Source organism: Carlito syrichta, unplaced genomic scaffold (assembly GCF_000164805.1).
Source record: "Carlito syrichta isolate Samal-C Ts95f unplaced genomic scaffold, Tarsius_syrichta-2.0.1 Scaffold305137, whole genome shotgun sequence".
NCBI classification, from domain to species: Eukaryota; Metazoa; Chordata; class Mammalia; order Primates; family Tarsiidae; genus Carlito; species Carlito syrichta.
In genome coordinates this window covers 92,603-111,175 of record NW_007249233.1, presented here as the reverse complement: position 1 = coordinate 111,175, position 18,573 = coordinate 92,603, and the positions used below count along the sequence as shown (strand labels likewise).

The following is an 18,573-nucleotide window of genomic DNA, read 5'->3' as shown; positions in this document are numbered from 1 at the left end:
CCCAAGGAGCAACGCTTGGTTGACACTGTGTGTCTGTCCCTTTAGAAAGAACACACACGACTCCACATCTAGCCAACTTACCCCACATTCATTGCCTGCCTGGCCTGTGTAGGCCTTGGAGTTTATGAGTCCTGGTCCCAAAAGGGGAAAAAAACTAGTATTTACTGCGCATCTATTATGTACAAATCACACACCTATGTGGTCTTCTCTAATCACTTATGTATATATTTATTCGACAAACATTAGGTACCTACTGTGCTCCAGGCACTCGTTTAGCTTTGGTAATAAGATAACGTGCAATGTAGACTTGATCTTTGCAGAAAGTAATCAGACCATCACACAAATCCATGATTAGAAACCATGACAAGAAAAGCCATCATCCTCACAAAAGCAAATTTTGTATCACCTCCCTACATTTTCAATGAAAACCAGAATAATAAGGAACCTGCTGGTAACTGGTGGAGCTGGGATTCAAACCTGGGTCAGCTGGGCTCCATAACTAGTGCTCCTGCTACTCACTGGTCAGACCCAGCTGAGACTATGTTATCTAAAATCCGTTTGAGAACAGAAGGGCAGAGGCCTTCAAATGTTGTTTTTCTCTCTAAGAGGCCTTCAAATATAGTGGCTCAGGGTCCTCAAGAACTATAGAACCCTTCAAAAATCTCCTTAAGCCTGTTCATTCTTCATGGCACAATAGTTTTAGGAAATTTTTGTATTAGGGCTTTTTGGTTCCAAAAGATAGAAAAATCCAATCCGAACTAATTTAAGCAAAAAAAAAAAAAAAGGAAATTTTAGGCATATGCAACAAAGATTTATGAAGGACTAAGGCTGGGTCCAGGGACTCTGATGATAATATTGGGACTCAGTCTCTCTCTTCCTCCTGGCTCTGCATTTTCCAGGTTCATTTCATTCTCAAACAGGTCGCTCCCCTATGGTGGCAAAGATGACCACCAGCTAATTGGGATTCAGTCTTGCCTCTTAATCCATCCCAGTAAACAGAGCTCCTCCTTCCTAATAGTTCCTGCAACAGTCCCAGGTGAAGTTCCTGCTGGCCCTGCTTGGGTCACATGCTCATGCCTGAACCAGTCTCTGTGGTCACCAGCATTGGATGCTGGGACAGGGGAGCAGATGTGGGTCTCATGCCCACAGCTAGAGCTGGAGTTGAGGTCATCCCCACCTAAACCACGTGGACTGAGAGTGGCGGCAAGGTGGCACCTCCCACCCCAGAAAAGAAAAACTCAGACCAGGCTCGGTGACTCAGCCTGTAATCCCGTGCCTTTGGGAGGCTAAGGTGAGTGAATTGTCTGAGCCCACGGGTTCGAGACCCACCTGGGCAACTTGGCGAGACCTCATCTCTACAATAAATCAAAAATTAGCCAGGCGTGGTAAGCGCATGCCTGTAGTTCCAGCTACTCGGAAGGCTGAGGTGGAAGGATCACTGGAGCCCAGCAGGTCGAGGCTGCGGTGGCCGAGAGCAGCCACTGCACTCCAGTCTGCACGTCCACTGCACGACAGAGTGAGACTCCAACTCAAAAAAAAAAAGAAAAACTCAGAACACTGTAACAAAAAGAAGACAGAAAAGACAGGTGAGAAAAAAACAGCAGATGTCCACACCTTGATATGGATGCCATGTTGACTATGAGCACCTTGCGCCAGTGCCTGTGTCCTGACCCCTTGGCGATCACAGAACTTGGTGTGTACATTCTTTACAACTAATTCACCAGCCTGTGGATTCATTCATTCATTGCACAAATATGCTATGCACATATCTTCTCTTTTACGAGACTGTTTGGGCTTACCGACATTAAATAACATGGCAGCAAGACATTAGAGTGTCTGAATGCAAAGTAGCTATCATTGAGTTCTGTTCTTCTATCTTCTTTTCTGAACCCTACTGATGTGGTAGGACTCTATGGACACTGAGCTAGCGTGGAGGTGTGCACACATTCATGAATAAGTGTTAACTGCTTGATGGCTGGAAATGGTACACTAGGGAAGACCTGCCTCTGTTGGTCCTGGGGTAGCTGTTAATTTTGGCCTGTGTATTTTCCATCGCCGGGGGTGAGTGAGTTATCCTTGGTTTGATGACAAGAGGAGACATGGTCAAGTATGTTCAAGTCAACTCTTTAAAAGTTTTAGGGCTCAAGCATTGATGTTGGATATTGTGAGCGCATCCCAGAGTACTGAATGAATGCATAGTGCCTATTTTAAAACTTTCAGATTGCTTTCTTTGAAGGGTTTGAACTGGAACACTTTTCTTTGTCATAATCTTGAATTATCTTTGGCCATCCTGCCTTTCAGAATATGACCCATCCAACCTGGTTTCAGCAAAAGAGAAAAACAAAACACTGATGAGAAATTAGAGCAGAGAGGAAATAGAAGCAGGAAGTTGTCAAGGAAATGCCACTCTCCAGCTAGAATTCGATGGTGAACCAAAAACTGACTTCCCAGGAATCTGGGTCACATGGGAAGGTCATCTTTATTCCCCATGAAGAGTGAATATAAAGGCCCATTGTGTCTCTTTGGAATGTTTCTTTATTGTTTCCCCCTGTTCTTCATGTAGCCTTTGAGCCAAGGTTCAACTATAAGTGGTTGGGATGGTTTTTACTTTGTGTCTAACAAGCTCACATAAAATCTAATGGCATGGATCGTTGGCAGCTATCACTGAGGTCTCGTGCCTCTTCTCTCCAGTGTTCATTACAAAGGCAGGACATGTACACACACACCACACACACACACACACACACGCACACACACACGTACACACTCATGGACCCTTAACATTTCCCATAAAAACTCCGCTTTTGAAATTTCCAGGATATCCTTGAGTGGTTGGTTCCAAATCCCAGAGGTTCAAGAGGTGTCTGTGTTTCTGACAGATCACTCCCACTCTTGGATTTGCCTGGATACAGTATTTCCATGCTCTTCACCAATCCTGTCCCTCCCTACACACCCATCCCCAACATCCCCACTGCAGTATACTCTGTATTGACATGCATTCACATTTATACGAAGTGCCAACCATTTGCAGATGATTGCAGGGCAATTTCCTGATGTACAGGGCAAAATCCGAACATCTGACATTATTCAAAAGAAAAAAAAACGAATCCACATTGGTTTTGCATAAGGAATTTTTTCTTTTAAAATGTTTAAATATGATGCAAATTATCTTAAAAGGAGGATTTTTTTTAACTTCTAACATCTCCCTCAGTCAATAGAATTTTTTTTTCCTTAAATCTCTCAAGAAAAAAACTTAGAAACCTCTTTTGTGCAATTTGGCAATATCTAACAAAATTTAAAATGCATGTACCCTTTAACCCAACTATTCTAAGAATTTATCCAGTCTAAAAATTTATCCTAAAGATAAACATTCACTTAGGTGCAAAGACTTAAGTGAAGAGAATATTTATTGCAGCAACATCATAGCAAAGGACTGGAAACCACCTGGATCACCATTAACAGGAAACAGATTAACTAAATAATGGTGCATCCACCAGTGGCCTACTAACCAGCTGTTAAAAGAGCACATTCCTGTGCTAATAGGAGTCTCTCTCTCAGCTATTGTGATAGGAAAAAAGAGGAAGGGCTACATGTTTTTTGTTTTTTTTTAAAGTATAAGTGTAGCTTGGTACCCATATTTGCATAGGAAATTTCTAGAAGGATGCAAAAGTAACTGTTAATAGTCATATTCTCTGGCGAGTAAAACCAGAACTGTGGAGTGAAAGGGAAAGACTGCATGTAACAGATGATCTATAGCAGGGGTCCCCAAACCCCAGACCACAGCCAGGTGCCAGTTCATGGCCTGTTAGGAACCAGGCCACATAGCAGGCGGTGAGTGGCGGGCAAGCCGGCGAAGCTTCATCTGTATTTGCAGCCACTCCCCATCACTTGCATTACCACCTGAGCACCGCCTTCTGTCAGATCAGCGGTGGCATTACATTCTGATAGGAGCGTGAACCCTACTGTGAACTGCACATGCAAGGGATCTGGGTTGTGTGCTCCTTATAAGATTCTCATGCCTGACAATCTGAGACGGAGCTGAGGCAGTGATGCTAGCACTGGGGAGTGGCAGTAAATACAGATTAACATGAGCAGTGAGGTTTGACTACACAGAGACCATCATAAATCAATTGCTTGCAGACTCATATCAAAACCCTATCAGTGAGTGGCAAGTGAATTCATGTACTTCAATTGTACAGCTGTATCTGGTGACAGGCTTTCAGTCAGAATCTGACACTTATTTTAGTCCACATGTGACCTGCCCATTATTTTATTTACTGCTTCTGTCCACAACTTTTTTTTTAATGGCAAGTTGTATAATTATTTTACTATATATTGCAATGCAATGATAATAATAGAAATAAACACAATAAATGTTATGTACTTGAATCATCCCAAAGCCATCTCCTCACCCCCAAATCCATGGAAAAATTGTCTTCCACAAAACCAGTCCCTGATGCCAAAAAGTTTGAGGACCACTGATCTATAGGACACTCCAGCAATAGCAAATACACGTTCTTTCTAGGTGTCCATGGGACATTTACCGAGATAAAAATACTCTGAGCTATACAAAATGTTTCAGTATATTTAAAAGAGTCACAGCATACAAAGCAAGTGCCCTGACAACAGTAGAATTAAATTAGAAGTAAATAATAGAAAGACTTCTGGAAATTTTCCAAATATTCGAAGCTAAATAGCACACTTCTAAATGGCCATGGATCAAAGAAGAAGTCAAAAGAAAATTTTAAAATACTTTAAACAGAATGAAAATGAAAACAAAATATATCAAAATTTATGGAATGTCATTAAAGCAGTACTTAAAGGGAAATGGATAGCACTAAACGGTTGTATTAGAGAAGAAGAAAGATTACAAACTGAAGTCCTCAACTTCCACAGTAAAAAACGAGAAGAAAAAGGGCAAATTAAATGGAAAGTAGGCAAAACAAAGAAAATAATAAAGTTCAGAATGGAAACCAATGAAATTAGAAACACAAAAACAATGGAGAAAGTCAGTGAAACCAAAAGCTAGTTCTTGGAATTCATCAATAAAATCAATAAAAACTCTAGACAGGCCGGGCTTGGTGGCTCAGCCTGTAATCCTGTGCTTTGGGAGGCCGAGGTGAGTGAATTGCCTGCAAGACCCGCCTGGGCAACTTGGCGAGACCTCATCTCTACAATAAATCAAAAAAATTAGCCAGGTTTGGTAGCGTGCACCTGTAGTTCCAGCTACTTAGAAGGCTGAGGCGGAAGGATCGCTGGAGCCCAGCAGTTTGAGGCTGCGGTGGCCGGTAGCGGCCACTGCACTCCAGTCTGGCCAACTGAGTGAGACTCTAACTCAAAAAAAAAAAAAAAAAACTCTAGACAGGTTGATAGAGATAGAAAAAAAGAAGATACAAATTAACAATGAAATGAGAGGGGTAACATCACTACAGATCTTACAGGGATAACAATGCAATTTTGTGAACATCATGCCAATCAATTCAACAATTTAGATGAAATACACAAATTCCCTGTAGGACAAAAGCTACCCAAACTCACTCAAGAAGAATAGATAACCTAAATAGGCCTATATCCCTTAAATAAATTGACTTTTTTTTAAATCTTCCCACAAAGAAAATACCAGGTCCAAATGGCTTCACTAATTAATTTTACCAGACATTTAAGTTCTACACAAACTCTTCAAGAAAATTGAAGAGGAAAGCATCCTTCCCAACTCACTCAATAAGACCAGCATTACCCTGATGCCAAAACCAGACATTGCAAGAAAATTACAAATCAATATCCCTCATAAACATAGATATCAAATATCTAGATAATATGTTTGCAAATCAAATCCAACAATATATTTAAAAAGAATAATACATCACGACCAAGTGAGGTGTTGGGGGTTCCAGGGATGCAAGATTGGTTTAAAAAAATTTTTAACCAATCAGTATAATTTGTCATATTAACAAACTGTGAGAAAAATGTGATTTCAGTAATGCTGAAAAAGCATTTGACAAAATCTATCATCTATTCTAAAAACTCCAAACTAGAAATAGAAGGTAGAAGAAAACACCCTTTATCAGAAAAGGACATTATATAGACTGAATGTGTCCCCCAAGTCCCAAATTCATATGTTGAAGCCCTAATGGCCAATATGATGATATTTGGAGGTGAGGCCTTTGAAGGTAATTAGGACATGAAGATGGAGCCCTCATCTATGGGACTGATTCCCTTGTAAGAAGAGACAATGAGAGAAATGATCTTTCTCTTGGCCACATGAGGACACAGCAGGAAAGCATCCATCTGCAAGCCAGGAAATGAGCTCTCACTAGGAATTGGATCAACCAGCATTTTGATTTTGGACTTCCCAGCCTCCAGAACGTGAGAAGTAATTTTCTATTGTTAACCACTCAGTCCATGATATTTTTGTTATAGCAGCCCAAACTGACTAAGACAAAACTACCAAAAAAATAACCTGTAAATACTCCCCAAAGTCAGAAGTCTAGGATGCTCAGTCTTACTTCTATTAAACATTGTACTAGAGATTCTAGCTAATACAGTAAGGCAAGAACAGGAGATTAAAGGCACCCATATTTTAAAAGAAGAATACCATATGATCTCACTGATTATATATGGAACTAAAAATAACAAACTCATGGAAACAGAGAATAGAATGATGGTCACCAGGGTCTGGGGTTAGAGGGTGTAATGGGTGATGTTGGGTAAAGAATGCAAAATCTCAGTTGGACAGAAAGATCAGGTTCAAGAGAACTACTGTACAATATGGGAACTGTAGTTAATCGCAGTGGGTTGTATATTGGACAATTGCTAAAAGAGCAGATTTTGTGTTCTCACCACAACAAAATAATAAATATATAAGGTAATAGATGTTAATTAGTTTGACTTTGCCATTCACAATGTATACATATATCAAAATATGACATTGTACATGATAGTATATTCAGTTTTTATTTGTCAATTTGAAAATTCATCATTATCATATCTGCCCCAAATATTCTACCAAGTTGTTGTGAAGATCATAAAAAAGCATGTGACTTACAAATAATTAAATGACATGCAAATGTAAATAATCATTATTGAAAAATATATTTAAGAACTCACTTTATGGGCAAAAGATATGAATAGACACTTCTCAAAAGAAGACATACGAGCAGCCAACAGATATATGAAAACAATGCTCAGCCTCACTATTCATCAAAGAAATGCAAATTTAAACCACACTGAGATACCACCTAACTCCAGTCAGGATGGCCATCATCAACACCTCAAAAAACGATAGACGCTGGAGAGGATGCGAGGAAAAGGGAACACTTCTACACTGTTGGTGGGAGTGGAAACTAGTACAACTTCTGTGAAAAACGGTTTGGCAATTCCTAAAAGATCAAAAAATCAACCTCCTATACGACCCTGCAATCCCCCTACTGTGAATATACCCAGAGGAACTCAAATCACTCTATGAAAAAGGTACCTGCACACATATGTTTATTGCAGCATTGTTCACAATAAGCAAAAACATGGAACCAACCATGCTGCCTGTAGAAAAAGGACTGGACTTTTAAAATGTGGTACATATACATGATGGAATACAGCACAACCATAAAGGAAGACAAAATTTGAACTCAACAGCAATTTAGATGGACTTAGAGTCTATAATACTAAGTTATCTATCTCAGAAACAAAGAACTGAGTATCACATGTTCTCACTCATAAGCGGACTTTGAACAATTATGTAATACTATAAGAAAAGGATTGACAGTAGTGGGAATTTGCTGGTGGAGGGAGGGGCACACCTCATCAACAAGGGTATCTGCAGAATGAACATTCGTATACCTAACCCTAAATTGTACCCCACATCTTTAAAAATTTTTGTAAAAAATTTTTTTAAAGAACTCACTTCAACCTAGGCAGTTAAATATAATACTTTTCATCTAAAGAAATGATTCTTTGACTTAATAAAAACATTGATAATGAAAGAAAAAGCAAAACTTTATGAAGTAAAAAGAGGTAAAATGACATGATCACCTATGTAGAAAATCCGATGGAATTAACAGAACAAACTACTAGAAGTAAAAAAAGTGAATTTAGCAGTGTTGCAGGGTAGTAGGTGAATATATATGAATCAATTGTATTTCTGCATATTAGCAACAAACAATAGAAAATATTTAAATATCATTTGTAATCGCATCAAAATGTGAAATACTTAAGGTTAAATTTGACAAAAGATATGCAAGACTTTATACTGAAGACTATAAAATTGCTCAGAGATGTTAAAGAAGGTATTAATAAATGGAGTTATACATCTGTTCACAAGTCAGAAGACTTACTATTGTTAACATGCCAACTCTCCCAAAATTGATCTGTAGAATTACCACAATCTCCATCAACATCTCAGACTTTTTTTTTTAGAAATTGGCAAGCTGATTCTGAACTCCATATAGAAATGCAAAGGACTTAAAAGAGCCACAGTGACTTTGATAAAAAAAGAAAGCTGGAAGGCTAGCACTACCTGATTTAGAAACATATTGTAAAGTCACAGTACTTAAGATAATACAGTATTGGCTTAAAAATAGACAAATAGTTCCATGGAACAGAAAAAAAAAAGTTTAGAAATAAGCCCACATGCATGTGATCAACTGATTTTTGATGTAAGTTCAAAGGCAATTCAGTGGAGAAAGAATAGTCTTTTCAACAAAAGACACTGGAACAACTAAACTGAACATCTATATCTATACTGAATATTTATCTATACCTCGATCCATACCTCACAGGACATAAAAAATTGATGCAAAATAGATCATAGACTTAAATGTGAAACTATAAACTTTTATAAGAAAACTTTTATGAGAAAGTTTTGTGATTTTGGTTTGGGCAAGTATTTCTTATACATGACACCAAAAGCATGATCCAAAAAGAAGAAAAAAATGATATAAATTTGACTTCATAAAATTTAAAGCTGTTCAGAGAATGAAAAGATAAGCCATGTTCTGGGAGAAAATAACTACAAAGCATATATCTGATAAAATATGTGTACCCAAAAGATACAAGAAACTTTCAAAAGCTAATAATAAGAAAACAAACAACCTGATAAAGAAAGGGGCAAAAGATTTGAACAAACACTTCACCAAAGAAGAGATGGGGATGGGGGGGGGGAATCACATGATTAAGATGCCAAACATCATTTGTCATTAGAGAAATGCAGATTAAATTCACAATAAGGTACCACTACATATCCACTACAACGACTTTAATTATAAAGAGTAACCATACCAAAGACTGGCAGGGATGTGTAGCAGCTAGAACTCAAATACACTGCCAGTGGGAATGTGAATTGGTACAACCACTTTGGAAAACAATTCAGCAATTTCTTTAAAAGTTAAGCATTATTTACTATCTGACCCAGCAACCATACTCGTTTTTTTTTTAAGTTTACATCCTTGCAAAGACTGATTTGCAAATGTTCATAGCAGCTTCATTCCAATCAAAAACTAGAATCAACCCAAATATCCATCCACTGGTGAACAGATCAACACATTGTGGTGTGTCCATACTCAGTAATACAAAGGAATGAATTATTGATATACACATCATGGATTGAATCTCAAAACCATTAAACTGACCAAAAGAAGCCAGAGGAAAGAATGCATACTATGTGTACCATGTGTTTAAACCTCTAGAAAATGCAAGCTAAAATCTATAGCAAAAGAAGGCAGATTGGTAGTCACCTGGGAAGAGGAACCAGAGGAAGGGATTAATCAGATTTCAAGGAAACTCTTGGGGGTGCTAGATTTGTTCCTTATGTTGATTGTGATCATGGTGTCCTGGATGTGTACTTATGTCAAAACATATCAAATTGTGTACTCTAAATATGATTTATGTATGTCAGTTGCACCTCAATAAAGCTGTTGAAATTTGTAAATACATCAAAAGGGAGAAAGAAAAAGTGAAATGACTCCAAGAAAGGCTTACATGAATGGCTCTCTTCTGTGGACCTCTGAGTGTGATCTTGAACTTTGACTCTTCATTCCCTGGAATGTAGACAGTTGTGTAAAGGACTGCTTATTTGTTTGTTAATCGGCACCCCTGCTAAACTGGTTTCACATATACCTCACCTTAGACATCTCTTAGGTAGCTAGCGTTTACCTCTCTTTTTCATAATATTTGCCTGAATTTTAATGGGGGTGACAAATATCTCCTTAGACCTTACTAGCATTGCTCGTCAGCATCTGTAAATTTAGAAGACATTCTTTCTCCAAGAAAGTCTTTGCTGACTCAGTGTTTGGGAATCTCAAATGCTGTATCCTGAAAACGCTGGGGAATTGGAGCATGCCTAACCATCCTGACAATGCATAATCATGTCTTCTCTTATTATGTCCTTAGTCTGCTGCATTTTTATAAATATTACATAAACAAAGTTCAATCCCTTGGGTTTTAGAGGGAAATAGTCCTTCCAGGACAGGGAAATAAAAAACCTAATTCATTTCCAAGTATTTTTAGACAAAGGCATTTCCCCCTGATAATCTGAGAACTGGTGGTTATGGAAGGAAATATGGAGTTTGCAGGGTACATTTGGGGGCCAAAGCAGGATGAGATGTCCTCAAAGATTCCACACTGGTTTACAGTTCTGTCACTTGCCAGTGATAAGGACCCACATTTTAGCTCTGGCTTCACCACTAATTTATAGAGTCCCAATTGACAAGTTAAGTCACCTCGCTAAACCTGAGTTTCCTCATTTGTTAAAGAAAGATGACACAATGTAATTAAAAATGCCTGTGCATAAACAACATGACTTTGACGCTGGCTTTGGGATCTGAGTGGGGGAGAGTGCTGACTCTTCTTGTATGGGACCATAGCGAGGGCACAAGTGTGGCAGGCTCTCAGCGGGGCCACACCCAGGAGCACCCCCAGTGAGAAGTGGCAGACACCCACGCCCCAAGAGGCATCCTCTCACTGACTCACACGTGTCTGTGGTTCCAGCCAAGCCGGAGGTCCATACAAATCCCCTCCTAATTGCCAGGCCTGTGCTCACCACTTTTGTCTATACCATCTCAATTCGCAAACTGACAAATCTCTCATGGGTAAAGCTTCAAAGATTTGCTTTGAATAGAGACTGGAGGAAGCCCCCGTAGGGAAAGGAACTTGGAGACGCCTTCCCACGCACTCCCCAGGCTTCTGCTCAGATGTCCCCTCCTCTATGAGGCTTCCCTGACTAGCCCCGTAGGAATGAGTCACCTCTCAGTATTTCCTGCTGCCGAATCCTGACTTACGATTCTCTGTAGCACACGTGCTGGCCCCACATGTTGCGTATTCACTTGTTTGACGTCTCTCTCCTCTCACTAGAATTGAAGTGCCGTGAGAACCAGGACATACCCCAGTGCCTGGGATCGTGCCCGCTGACCAAATATCTGTGGGATCGTGAAAGATGATGAATGGCCTGAGGGGGCCCTCAGGGGAACTTCCAAGAGCGGTCTTAATTCTAAGCATCCCTTGCCTTCGGTGCTGCCTTTGGGACTCACCACTTTGGAGTTAGAAGGTGCTGGGGTGACACTTCCTGGAAGGAGAATCCGAAAGCTTCTGATTTGTACCTCATTCCCTTTCTTACCCCAGGTGACTACAACACACACAATGGACCTTCCACGCCGGCCAAAGAGGGTGACACGGACAGGCCGCATCGGGCCTCTGATGGGAAGCTCCGAGGCCGGGCTAAAAGGAGCAGCGACCCCTCCCCAGCAGGGGACAACGAGATCGAGGTAATCCAAAGGGCCCGTGTTTGCTTGACTTGGTGAACAGAACCTCCGTCTGTGGCCCCAAAACAGGTGGGGAGGGGGACAGTATTTTCTCCTCCAAGTACGGGGTAGGGAAGAGCTCCCTTTGTGTCCCCGAAGCACCATAGCAGAGAAAAGAGCTCATGGGGTCAGAGTAGGGATGAGTAAGGTAGGCCACACACCAGTGCAGAACAATGGATCTCAGACTTGTGCACCGTCATAATCACCTGTGGGTGGGGAGAAAAACACGGATGTCTAGCCCCACCCCAAGGGTTTCCAACTTAGTAGATCTGGGGCAGGGCCAAGAATCTGCAAGCAAGGGCCCTGGTGATGCTGATGCTAGGTTAAGGACCACTCTCTGAGAGTCCCTCATAAAGAATATAGTGGGGCCTGGGCCTCCATTTGGGCCAGAATAGTTCCTAACACCGGCTACATATCAGAATCGCCCGGATGCTTTTTTTCTTTAGAGACAGAGTCTCACTCTGTCACCCAGGCTGGAGTGCAGTGTCATAATCATAGTTCACTTCAGCCTCAAACTCCTGGGCTTAAACCAACCTCCTATCTCAGCCTCCTGAATAGCTGGGACAGGCGAGCGTCACCATGCCTGCTAACTTTTTTTTAGAGATGGGGTCCTGCTATGTTGTCCAGGCTGGTTTTGAATTCCTGGCCTCAAGCAGTCTTCCCTCCTCAGCCTCCCAAAGTGCTAGGATTATAGGCATGAGCCACCCTACTCAGTCTCTAGGATGCACTTTAAAAAACAGATACCACCGGGCTCGGTGGCTCAGCCTGTAATCCCGTGCCTTTGGGAGGCTGAGGTGAGTGGATTGCCTGAGCCCGGGGGTTCGAAACCCGCCTGGGCAATGAGACCTCATCTCTACAATAAATCAAAAAATCAGCCGGGCGTGGTAGCGCGTGCCTGTAATTCCAGCTACTTGGAAGGCTGAGGCGGAAGGATCGCCGGAGCCCAGCAGGCGAGGCTGCGGTGGCCGGGAGCGGCCACTGCACTCCAGTCTGGGCAGCAGAGTGAGACTCCAACTCAAAAAAAAAAAAAAAACAGATACCAGGCTCTACCCTAGATGGACAGAAATGACTTGCTGGGGAGTAGGGCTGGAGGGTCATTTTAAAAGATCCCCCTGGTGACTCTAATCTGGTTTAAGATATTCATCTGCCTGGAGGCTGGCTCCCATGAATTTGCATGTATTTCTGTGACTCTGGGTTTCTCAGACAGCAGTTCTCAACCTGGACTGCACCTGATGACCATGTGGGGAGCTTTGAGAAGTTTCCATTGTCTCTTTTAAGTTTTAAGACAAAGTTTATTAGAGAAAGAAGAGAAAAAAGAAAGGGAAACATACCAGAGCTGACATGGGTGAAAGAAACCACCAAGAAGCTTCTAGTCTCAGCCGCACCTCAGACCCTTAAATCAGACAGACTCCTTGGGGGTGGGACCAGATAAAAGTATTTTGAAGCTCCTTGAGTGACTCCAGCGTCCAGCCCAGGCTGAGAACCAGTGGTCTAAGCCTTGTATTTTAACCATGTCTAAAACACCAGGATATTATGGGATGAACAGTAAAATGGTTAGATGGTGAAGCAGTTCGCCTGTCATCTCAAAGAGTTACTTGTTTTGTGACAAGAGCAGCTAAAGCCTACTTACTTAACACACGTCCCTGCTACAGTTCAATTTCATGAACTTGTGTCCTCACGTTGCACTTGAGCTCTGTAGACTCGTTCATCTGGTCTTTGTGATCATATAGCAACGTGTTGGCCAGGCACTGACATTTTGCTTAAAAACCAGGATGCACAGGTAGTGGTGGGAACAGTGGTAAAAAGGATGCCCAAAAAACAGAAATAAGCTCCCGTTACCTATCAGTGGGGGAGGGTGGCAGACTCCCCAGTTTGTGCTGCTTTGAGAATGGCAGTCATTTGATGGTGCAAGTATGCCATAGGCCCATGAGTCTCATCGGCAGCACGTGGGTCAGTGCCAGGCAATTCAAACACTTTGTCATCCCTGTACATGTTACGTGTTCATAACCCTGTACACGTTATGTAACAGCCACTAACTCAGATACACTAAGAAATATCATCCTCGTCATTTCCTTCAAAATCTATGTAATTTTGGCCAGGAGCAATAGTTCATGCCTGCAATCCCAGCACGTTGGGAGGATCATGTGAGCTCATGAGTTTGAGACCTGGGTAACAGAGAGAGATCCTCATCTCTACCAAAAAAAAAATAAAGTAGCCAAGCTTGATGGCATACACCTGTAATCCCAGCACTCTAGGAACCTGAGGCAAGAGGATAGCTTGAGCCCAGGAGTTGGAGGCTGCAGTGAGCTATGATCAAACCACTGCACTCCAGCCTGAGTGAATGGTGAAACCCTGTCTCAAAAAATAAAATGTGGCCAGGCGCGGTGGCTCATGCCTATAATCCCAGCACTTTGGAAGGCCGAGGTGAGAGAATTGCCTGAGCCCACGATTTTGAGACCAGCCTGGGCAACTTGGAAAGACCTTATCTCTACAATAAATAAATAAATAAAAATTAACTGGGTGTGGTGGCATGCACCTGTGGTTCCAGCTGCTTGGGAGACTGAGACGGGAAGGTTGCCTGAGTCCAGCAGGTCAAGGCTGCGGTGTCTGTGAGCATGCCACTGCACTCCAGCCTGGGCGACAGAGTGAGACTCTGACTCAAAAAATAATAATAAAATAAAATTTAATTTTAACTCTGAGTCCCCATCCACCAGGATGGTAGGAAATTTCATCTCATTATTGATGACCCTCCTTCTCCAGAATTACATGAGAATCCTGGGACCCAAGTGGTCTCAGAAAGCAGAAGAACCTCTGATGTCCAGTGTGGCTTGGTTGCCGCTGCCCTTCTTGTTGTCAAAGCCTCCAGTGGTCACCGAATGTCCAGCCACGCTCTGGCATTTCCATGCTGCCCCTTGGGCATGGAGATCCCAGTTAAACCTGAGAACCTTGGAGTAGTCCCTACAACCCTTTGGTTGCAAGCAACAGAAAGTTACTTAAGCAAATTTACTGGGAGAGAAGGAAATTTAGAGGAGGCCATAAAGCCATGTTTAGAAAGAAAGTGATGAAGACCGAGCTGAGGAATCCAGGAACCTTCAAGATGCTGACCCCCAGTGGCAAGCAAACCGTGTTAGAGTCTAGGGCCACATTCCTCAATGTCAGAGCCCAGGAAGACAGTTTCCCACCAGCCTGGCTTGGTCTTATGCGTGCCCCTTAATCGACAGCTCCACCAAGACAGCACACCGTGGAAAAGAAAACCCAATGCTCTTATCAGAAGGCCCCGGGATGGATGCAGAGCGGGATGGGGCGGTTCAGATAACAAATGCTGATTGCCTGGGCATCTGATTGAGCCAGCATTTGCCATTTCAGCTGTAGCCATGGTATATAGCTCGTGTCAGCTCTGATCATCCTGGAAGGTGCTAAATACAGTAAGTGCCCTACATACGAATGAGTTCCCTTCTGAGAGCACGTTCGTAAGTCCAATGTGTCCGTAAGTCCAGCAAAATTAGCCCAGGTACCCACCCTACCTAATCAGCGATATAGTACTGTAATAGGTTTATATGTAGTACTTTTCATACAAATAATACATGAAAAACAAACAAAAAAAGGAAAGCATTTTTAATCTTACAGCATAGCCCGTGACAATGTTTGCCAGACACGTGAACTAACTTAGGAGATTGGACATGTGAACGTACATTTGCATCTTTGAAAGTTCACAAGTTGAGGGTTCGTAGGTAGGGGACTTGCTGTATTGTGAACATCACGCTTGTCTCCCAGGCTTGGCCAGCCTCCTGAGGTCCACCAGCAGCCTCCATCCACCCTGGAGACCTGCCACAGACCAAGTGTTCCCACTGCTTCCGGGGCGTTCTTGGTCCAGGGGATGCTGATCTTGCCTTCCCTGTTATTCTTAAAGCCTCTTCCCTCCCCAAATCATGGGGGCTTTGTACAATCCCTTCAGTGGGTTTAGGCCTTTGCAAAAGGCTGGAAGGAAATTAATTGGCTTCGGGCTGTCCTTGCTGTCGGCCCTCCCACATTCCCAGGATTATTCCCAAGATTTCCTGTGAGCTTGAAGCTGCGGAGCCTCAGAAAACCACAGAGAGCAACACGTGTGCTAATATCCCCTGCCCCCTTCAGCCCCCTAAAATCACCCAGACACCTAATATGGATGGATGGTCCTGGCTCTTGGTGGAGGACAGTGGGGGCGGGGAGACATTTTTCCATTAAGGAAAGAGGCGAGGAGGGTTGTGGCATGGAAGTCGGGGATTATGGGGTGATATTATTCTGAAAACAGCTGCTTCTTGATTCCAGCATAAGTACCCCTGGGCACGAGCAGCTGAGAAGGTGTGAGCCGTGTTTCACTCCAGTACTTAGTGTCAGCAGAGAGGGCTTGCCTGGGTCGCACCTCTTAAGTTTCTGGCAGTGTTGCTAATCACGGAAGCCCACTTGAGAGGAATTATGTGGAAGTGGGAAGGAGGCAGGTTCTGAGCGTGTGTTAGTTAAAAATCCTTTGGCTGCAGGTGCCAGAAGCCAACTCCAACTAGCTGAGGCGAAAAAGTGGAATTTATTTATTTATTTTTATTTTTTGAGTCTGAGTCTCACTATGCTGCCCAGGCTGGAGTGCAGTGGCCACGCTCACGGCTACCGCAGCCTCGACCTGCTGGGTTCAGGCGATCCTTCCACTTCAGCCCTCCAAGTAGCGGGGACTCCAGGCGCGCACCACCACGCCCCGCTAATTTTTTTATTTATTGTAGAGATGAGGTCTCGCCAGGTTTTCCAGGCTGGTCTCAAACCCCTGGGCTCAGGCAATCCTCTCACTTCTACCTCTCAAAGTGCTGGGAAGACAGGCGTGAGCCACCATGCCCAGCTCAGAATTTATTTTAAGGATACAAGGACTGGCTTAGACCCCAAGGGCGGGGGCACAGCCGAGTCTCCATAGGGTGCTAGACCAGCCAGGGGCTTCCCACCTGCTCTTCCCACATGCCACAGTGAAGGTGCTAGAACCCCCAAACAAGAGTGGTTTTGCAATGCCTCCATGCACTGGTTACTGGACACAGCTTCGCTCCAAGCCTCCTCACTCCCCACCCCCTACTCCTAACCAAAACCAGGCCCTGGATGAGTGTTGAGTTCTTGGTATTTTTCCTCTCTGTTTTCTCTCTGCAGACTGCTGTCCTCTTCAGATTTCATGGCCCAGCTTGGTCACCCACAGCCCCCCAAAGACAATGAGTTTCTTTCTAGGCCCCAAATTTAAATTTAAAAAAGAAGATTTCTGACCCACCTGGGGCTAGGGGCCCACCATGGTGGCCTTAGGGAATAGGGTCACTTGCAGAACGGCCACCAAGAACTTACCCACTAAGCATTTAGGGTGGTGAGGTGGTTGGGGAGAGGGACAGATCTTCTTTTTTAGAGGGGATGTAAGGAATAAATTAAGGGACCTGCACTACATTTGAAAATATTCACCGATTTTTAAAAATTTTATTACTGAGATTTCTAAATTTAACTGATCCAAACAAGTTACTTCAGATTAGTTAGGACTTAAGTACATTTGAATCTCAGCAGGCCTTCTCAAAAACTCGATTTCAAACACTTTTGCCCTGACTCATGATAAGAGATGTACCTAATATTGTGACCCAGCACATATATACACATAAATATAATTGGACCACAAAATTCACCAAATAGTAGCCCTACTGGTTGCTTCAGAAAAATCCCTGTACTAGAGAACCTGAATGCTAATTTACCTTTTTTATTCTAGTTTCTTCTGTTTACTTTAAAAGGTATGGCAAATGCCATTGTGAAAATATGAGCCCCTTCGGGTCCCCTCCCACTGTGGGAGCTTTTCTGTCCTCAATAAATCCTGCTTTCTCAAAAAAAAAAAGAAAGAAAGAAAGAAAGAAAAAAGAAAATACAAAGAGACCCCCCCCAAAAAAACAGTTTTTGGAGGGTGAGCCTCTTGTAGTACAGACTTCTCCCATTAGGTTAAGTGTTCCAGGAACCCATCAGCATCAGTGTACCAGCTAGCGTTGTGAGAGGCTGTGTTCAGCTTCAGTTAACCTTTTTTTTTTTTTGGAGACTCTTTCAACACATTTGTCCACTTCATGATGGGTGATTTATGAACACACCTGCCCACACCGCGCTGAGTGTTCAGCAGTTTTGACCAAAAACAGCACGAGCCCTGTGTCTCACTCTCCCTATTCGCCCAGTCTTACCCCAAGCAACTTTTGTTTGCTTCCCCGGTGAAAAAAAGACCTCAAAAGGAAATCTTTTGCCGATGTGGAAGAAATGAAACAAAAAAAAATGATGGAAGCACTAAAAGGCATCAAAACTGATGAGTTCAAACACTGTTTTGAGCAGTAGAAAAGCATCTGGATAAGCATCTTGCATTCAACAGAGAGTACTTTGAAGGTGACTGGAGTTTAAACATGTAAGAATAAGTACACAAATTTTTATTAATAAATTCCAGGATTTTTTGGGTCCCCTCTCGTAGAGCCACTGACCTCCAGAGAGTTTTAAAAGGTGACCCATCCAAGATGGTAGACCGGGTAGGTGCGTTTACCTCCCTTCCTCAAAACCATCTGCAGAGATAAACCATCAGATCCTTTGTTCTTAAAAACAATGATCACCAGAAAAGTAAAGAAAGCCAACAGCATGAAAAAGAAAGGTCAAGATAAATAAATGGGATAAATGAGAAACAAATTAACTTAAGAAATAGAACTTGGAAAAATTCTGATTGGTTTTCTTATATTTGAATTATATGAAGGCACACATCAAGGAGATCATACATTCATAA

General features: G+C 42.5%; 1 protein-coding gene across 3 annotated transcripts in view; it reads left to right on the top strand.

The window, feature by feature from the left end:
- EYA2 (EYA transcriptional coactivator and phosphatase 2) overlaps nucleotides 1-18,573 on the top strand; it is a 192,252-nt gene that overhangs the window by 87,359 nt on the left and 86,320 nt on the right. For all 3 annotated transcript variants that reach the window (XM_008061187.1, XM_021713992.1, XM_008061188.1), the window contains one exon: nucleotides 11,611-11,753. In XM_008061187.1, coding sequence (XP_008059378.1) covers nucleotides 11,611-11,753 — 143 coding nt within the window. The remainder of the gene's footprint in view (nucleotides 1-11,610; nucleotides 11,754-18,573) is intronic.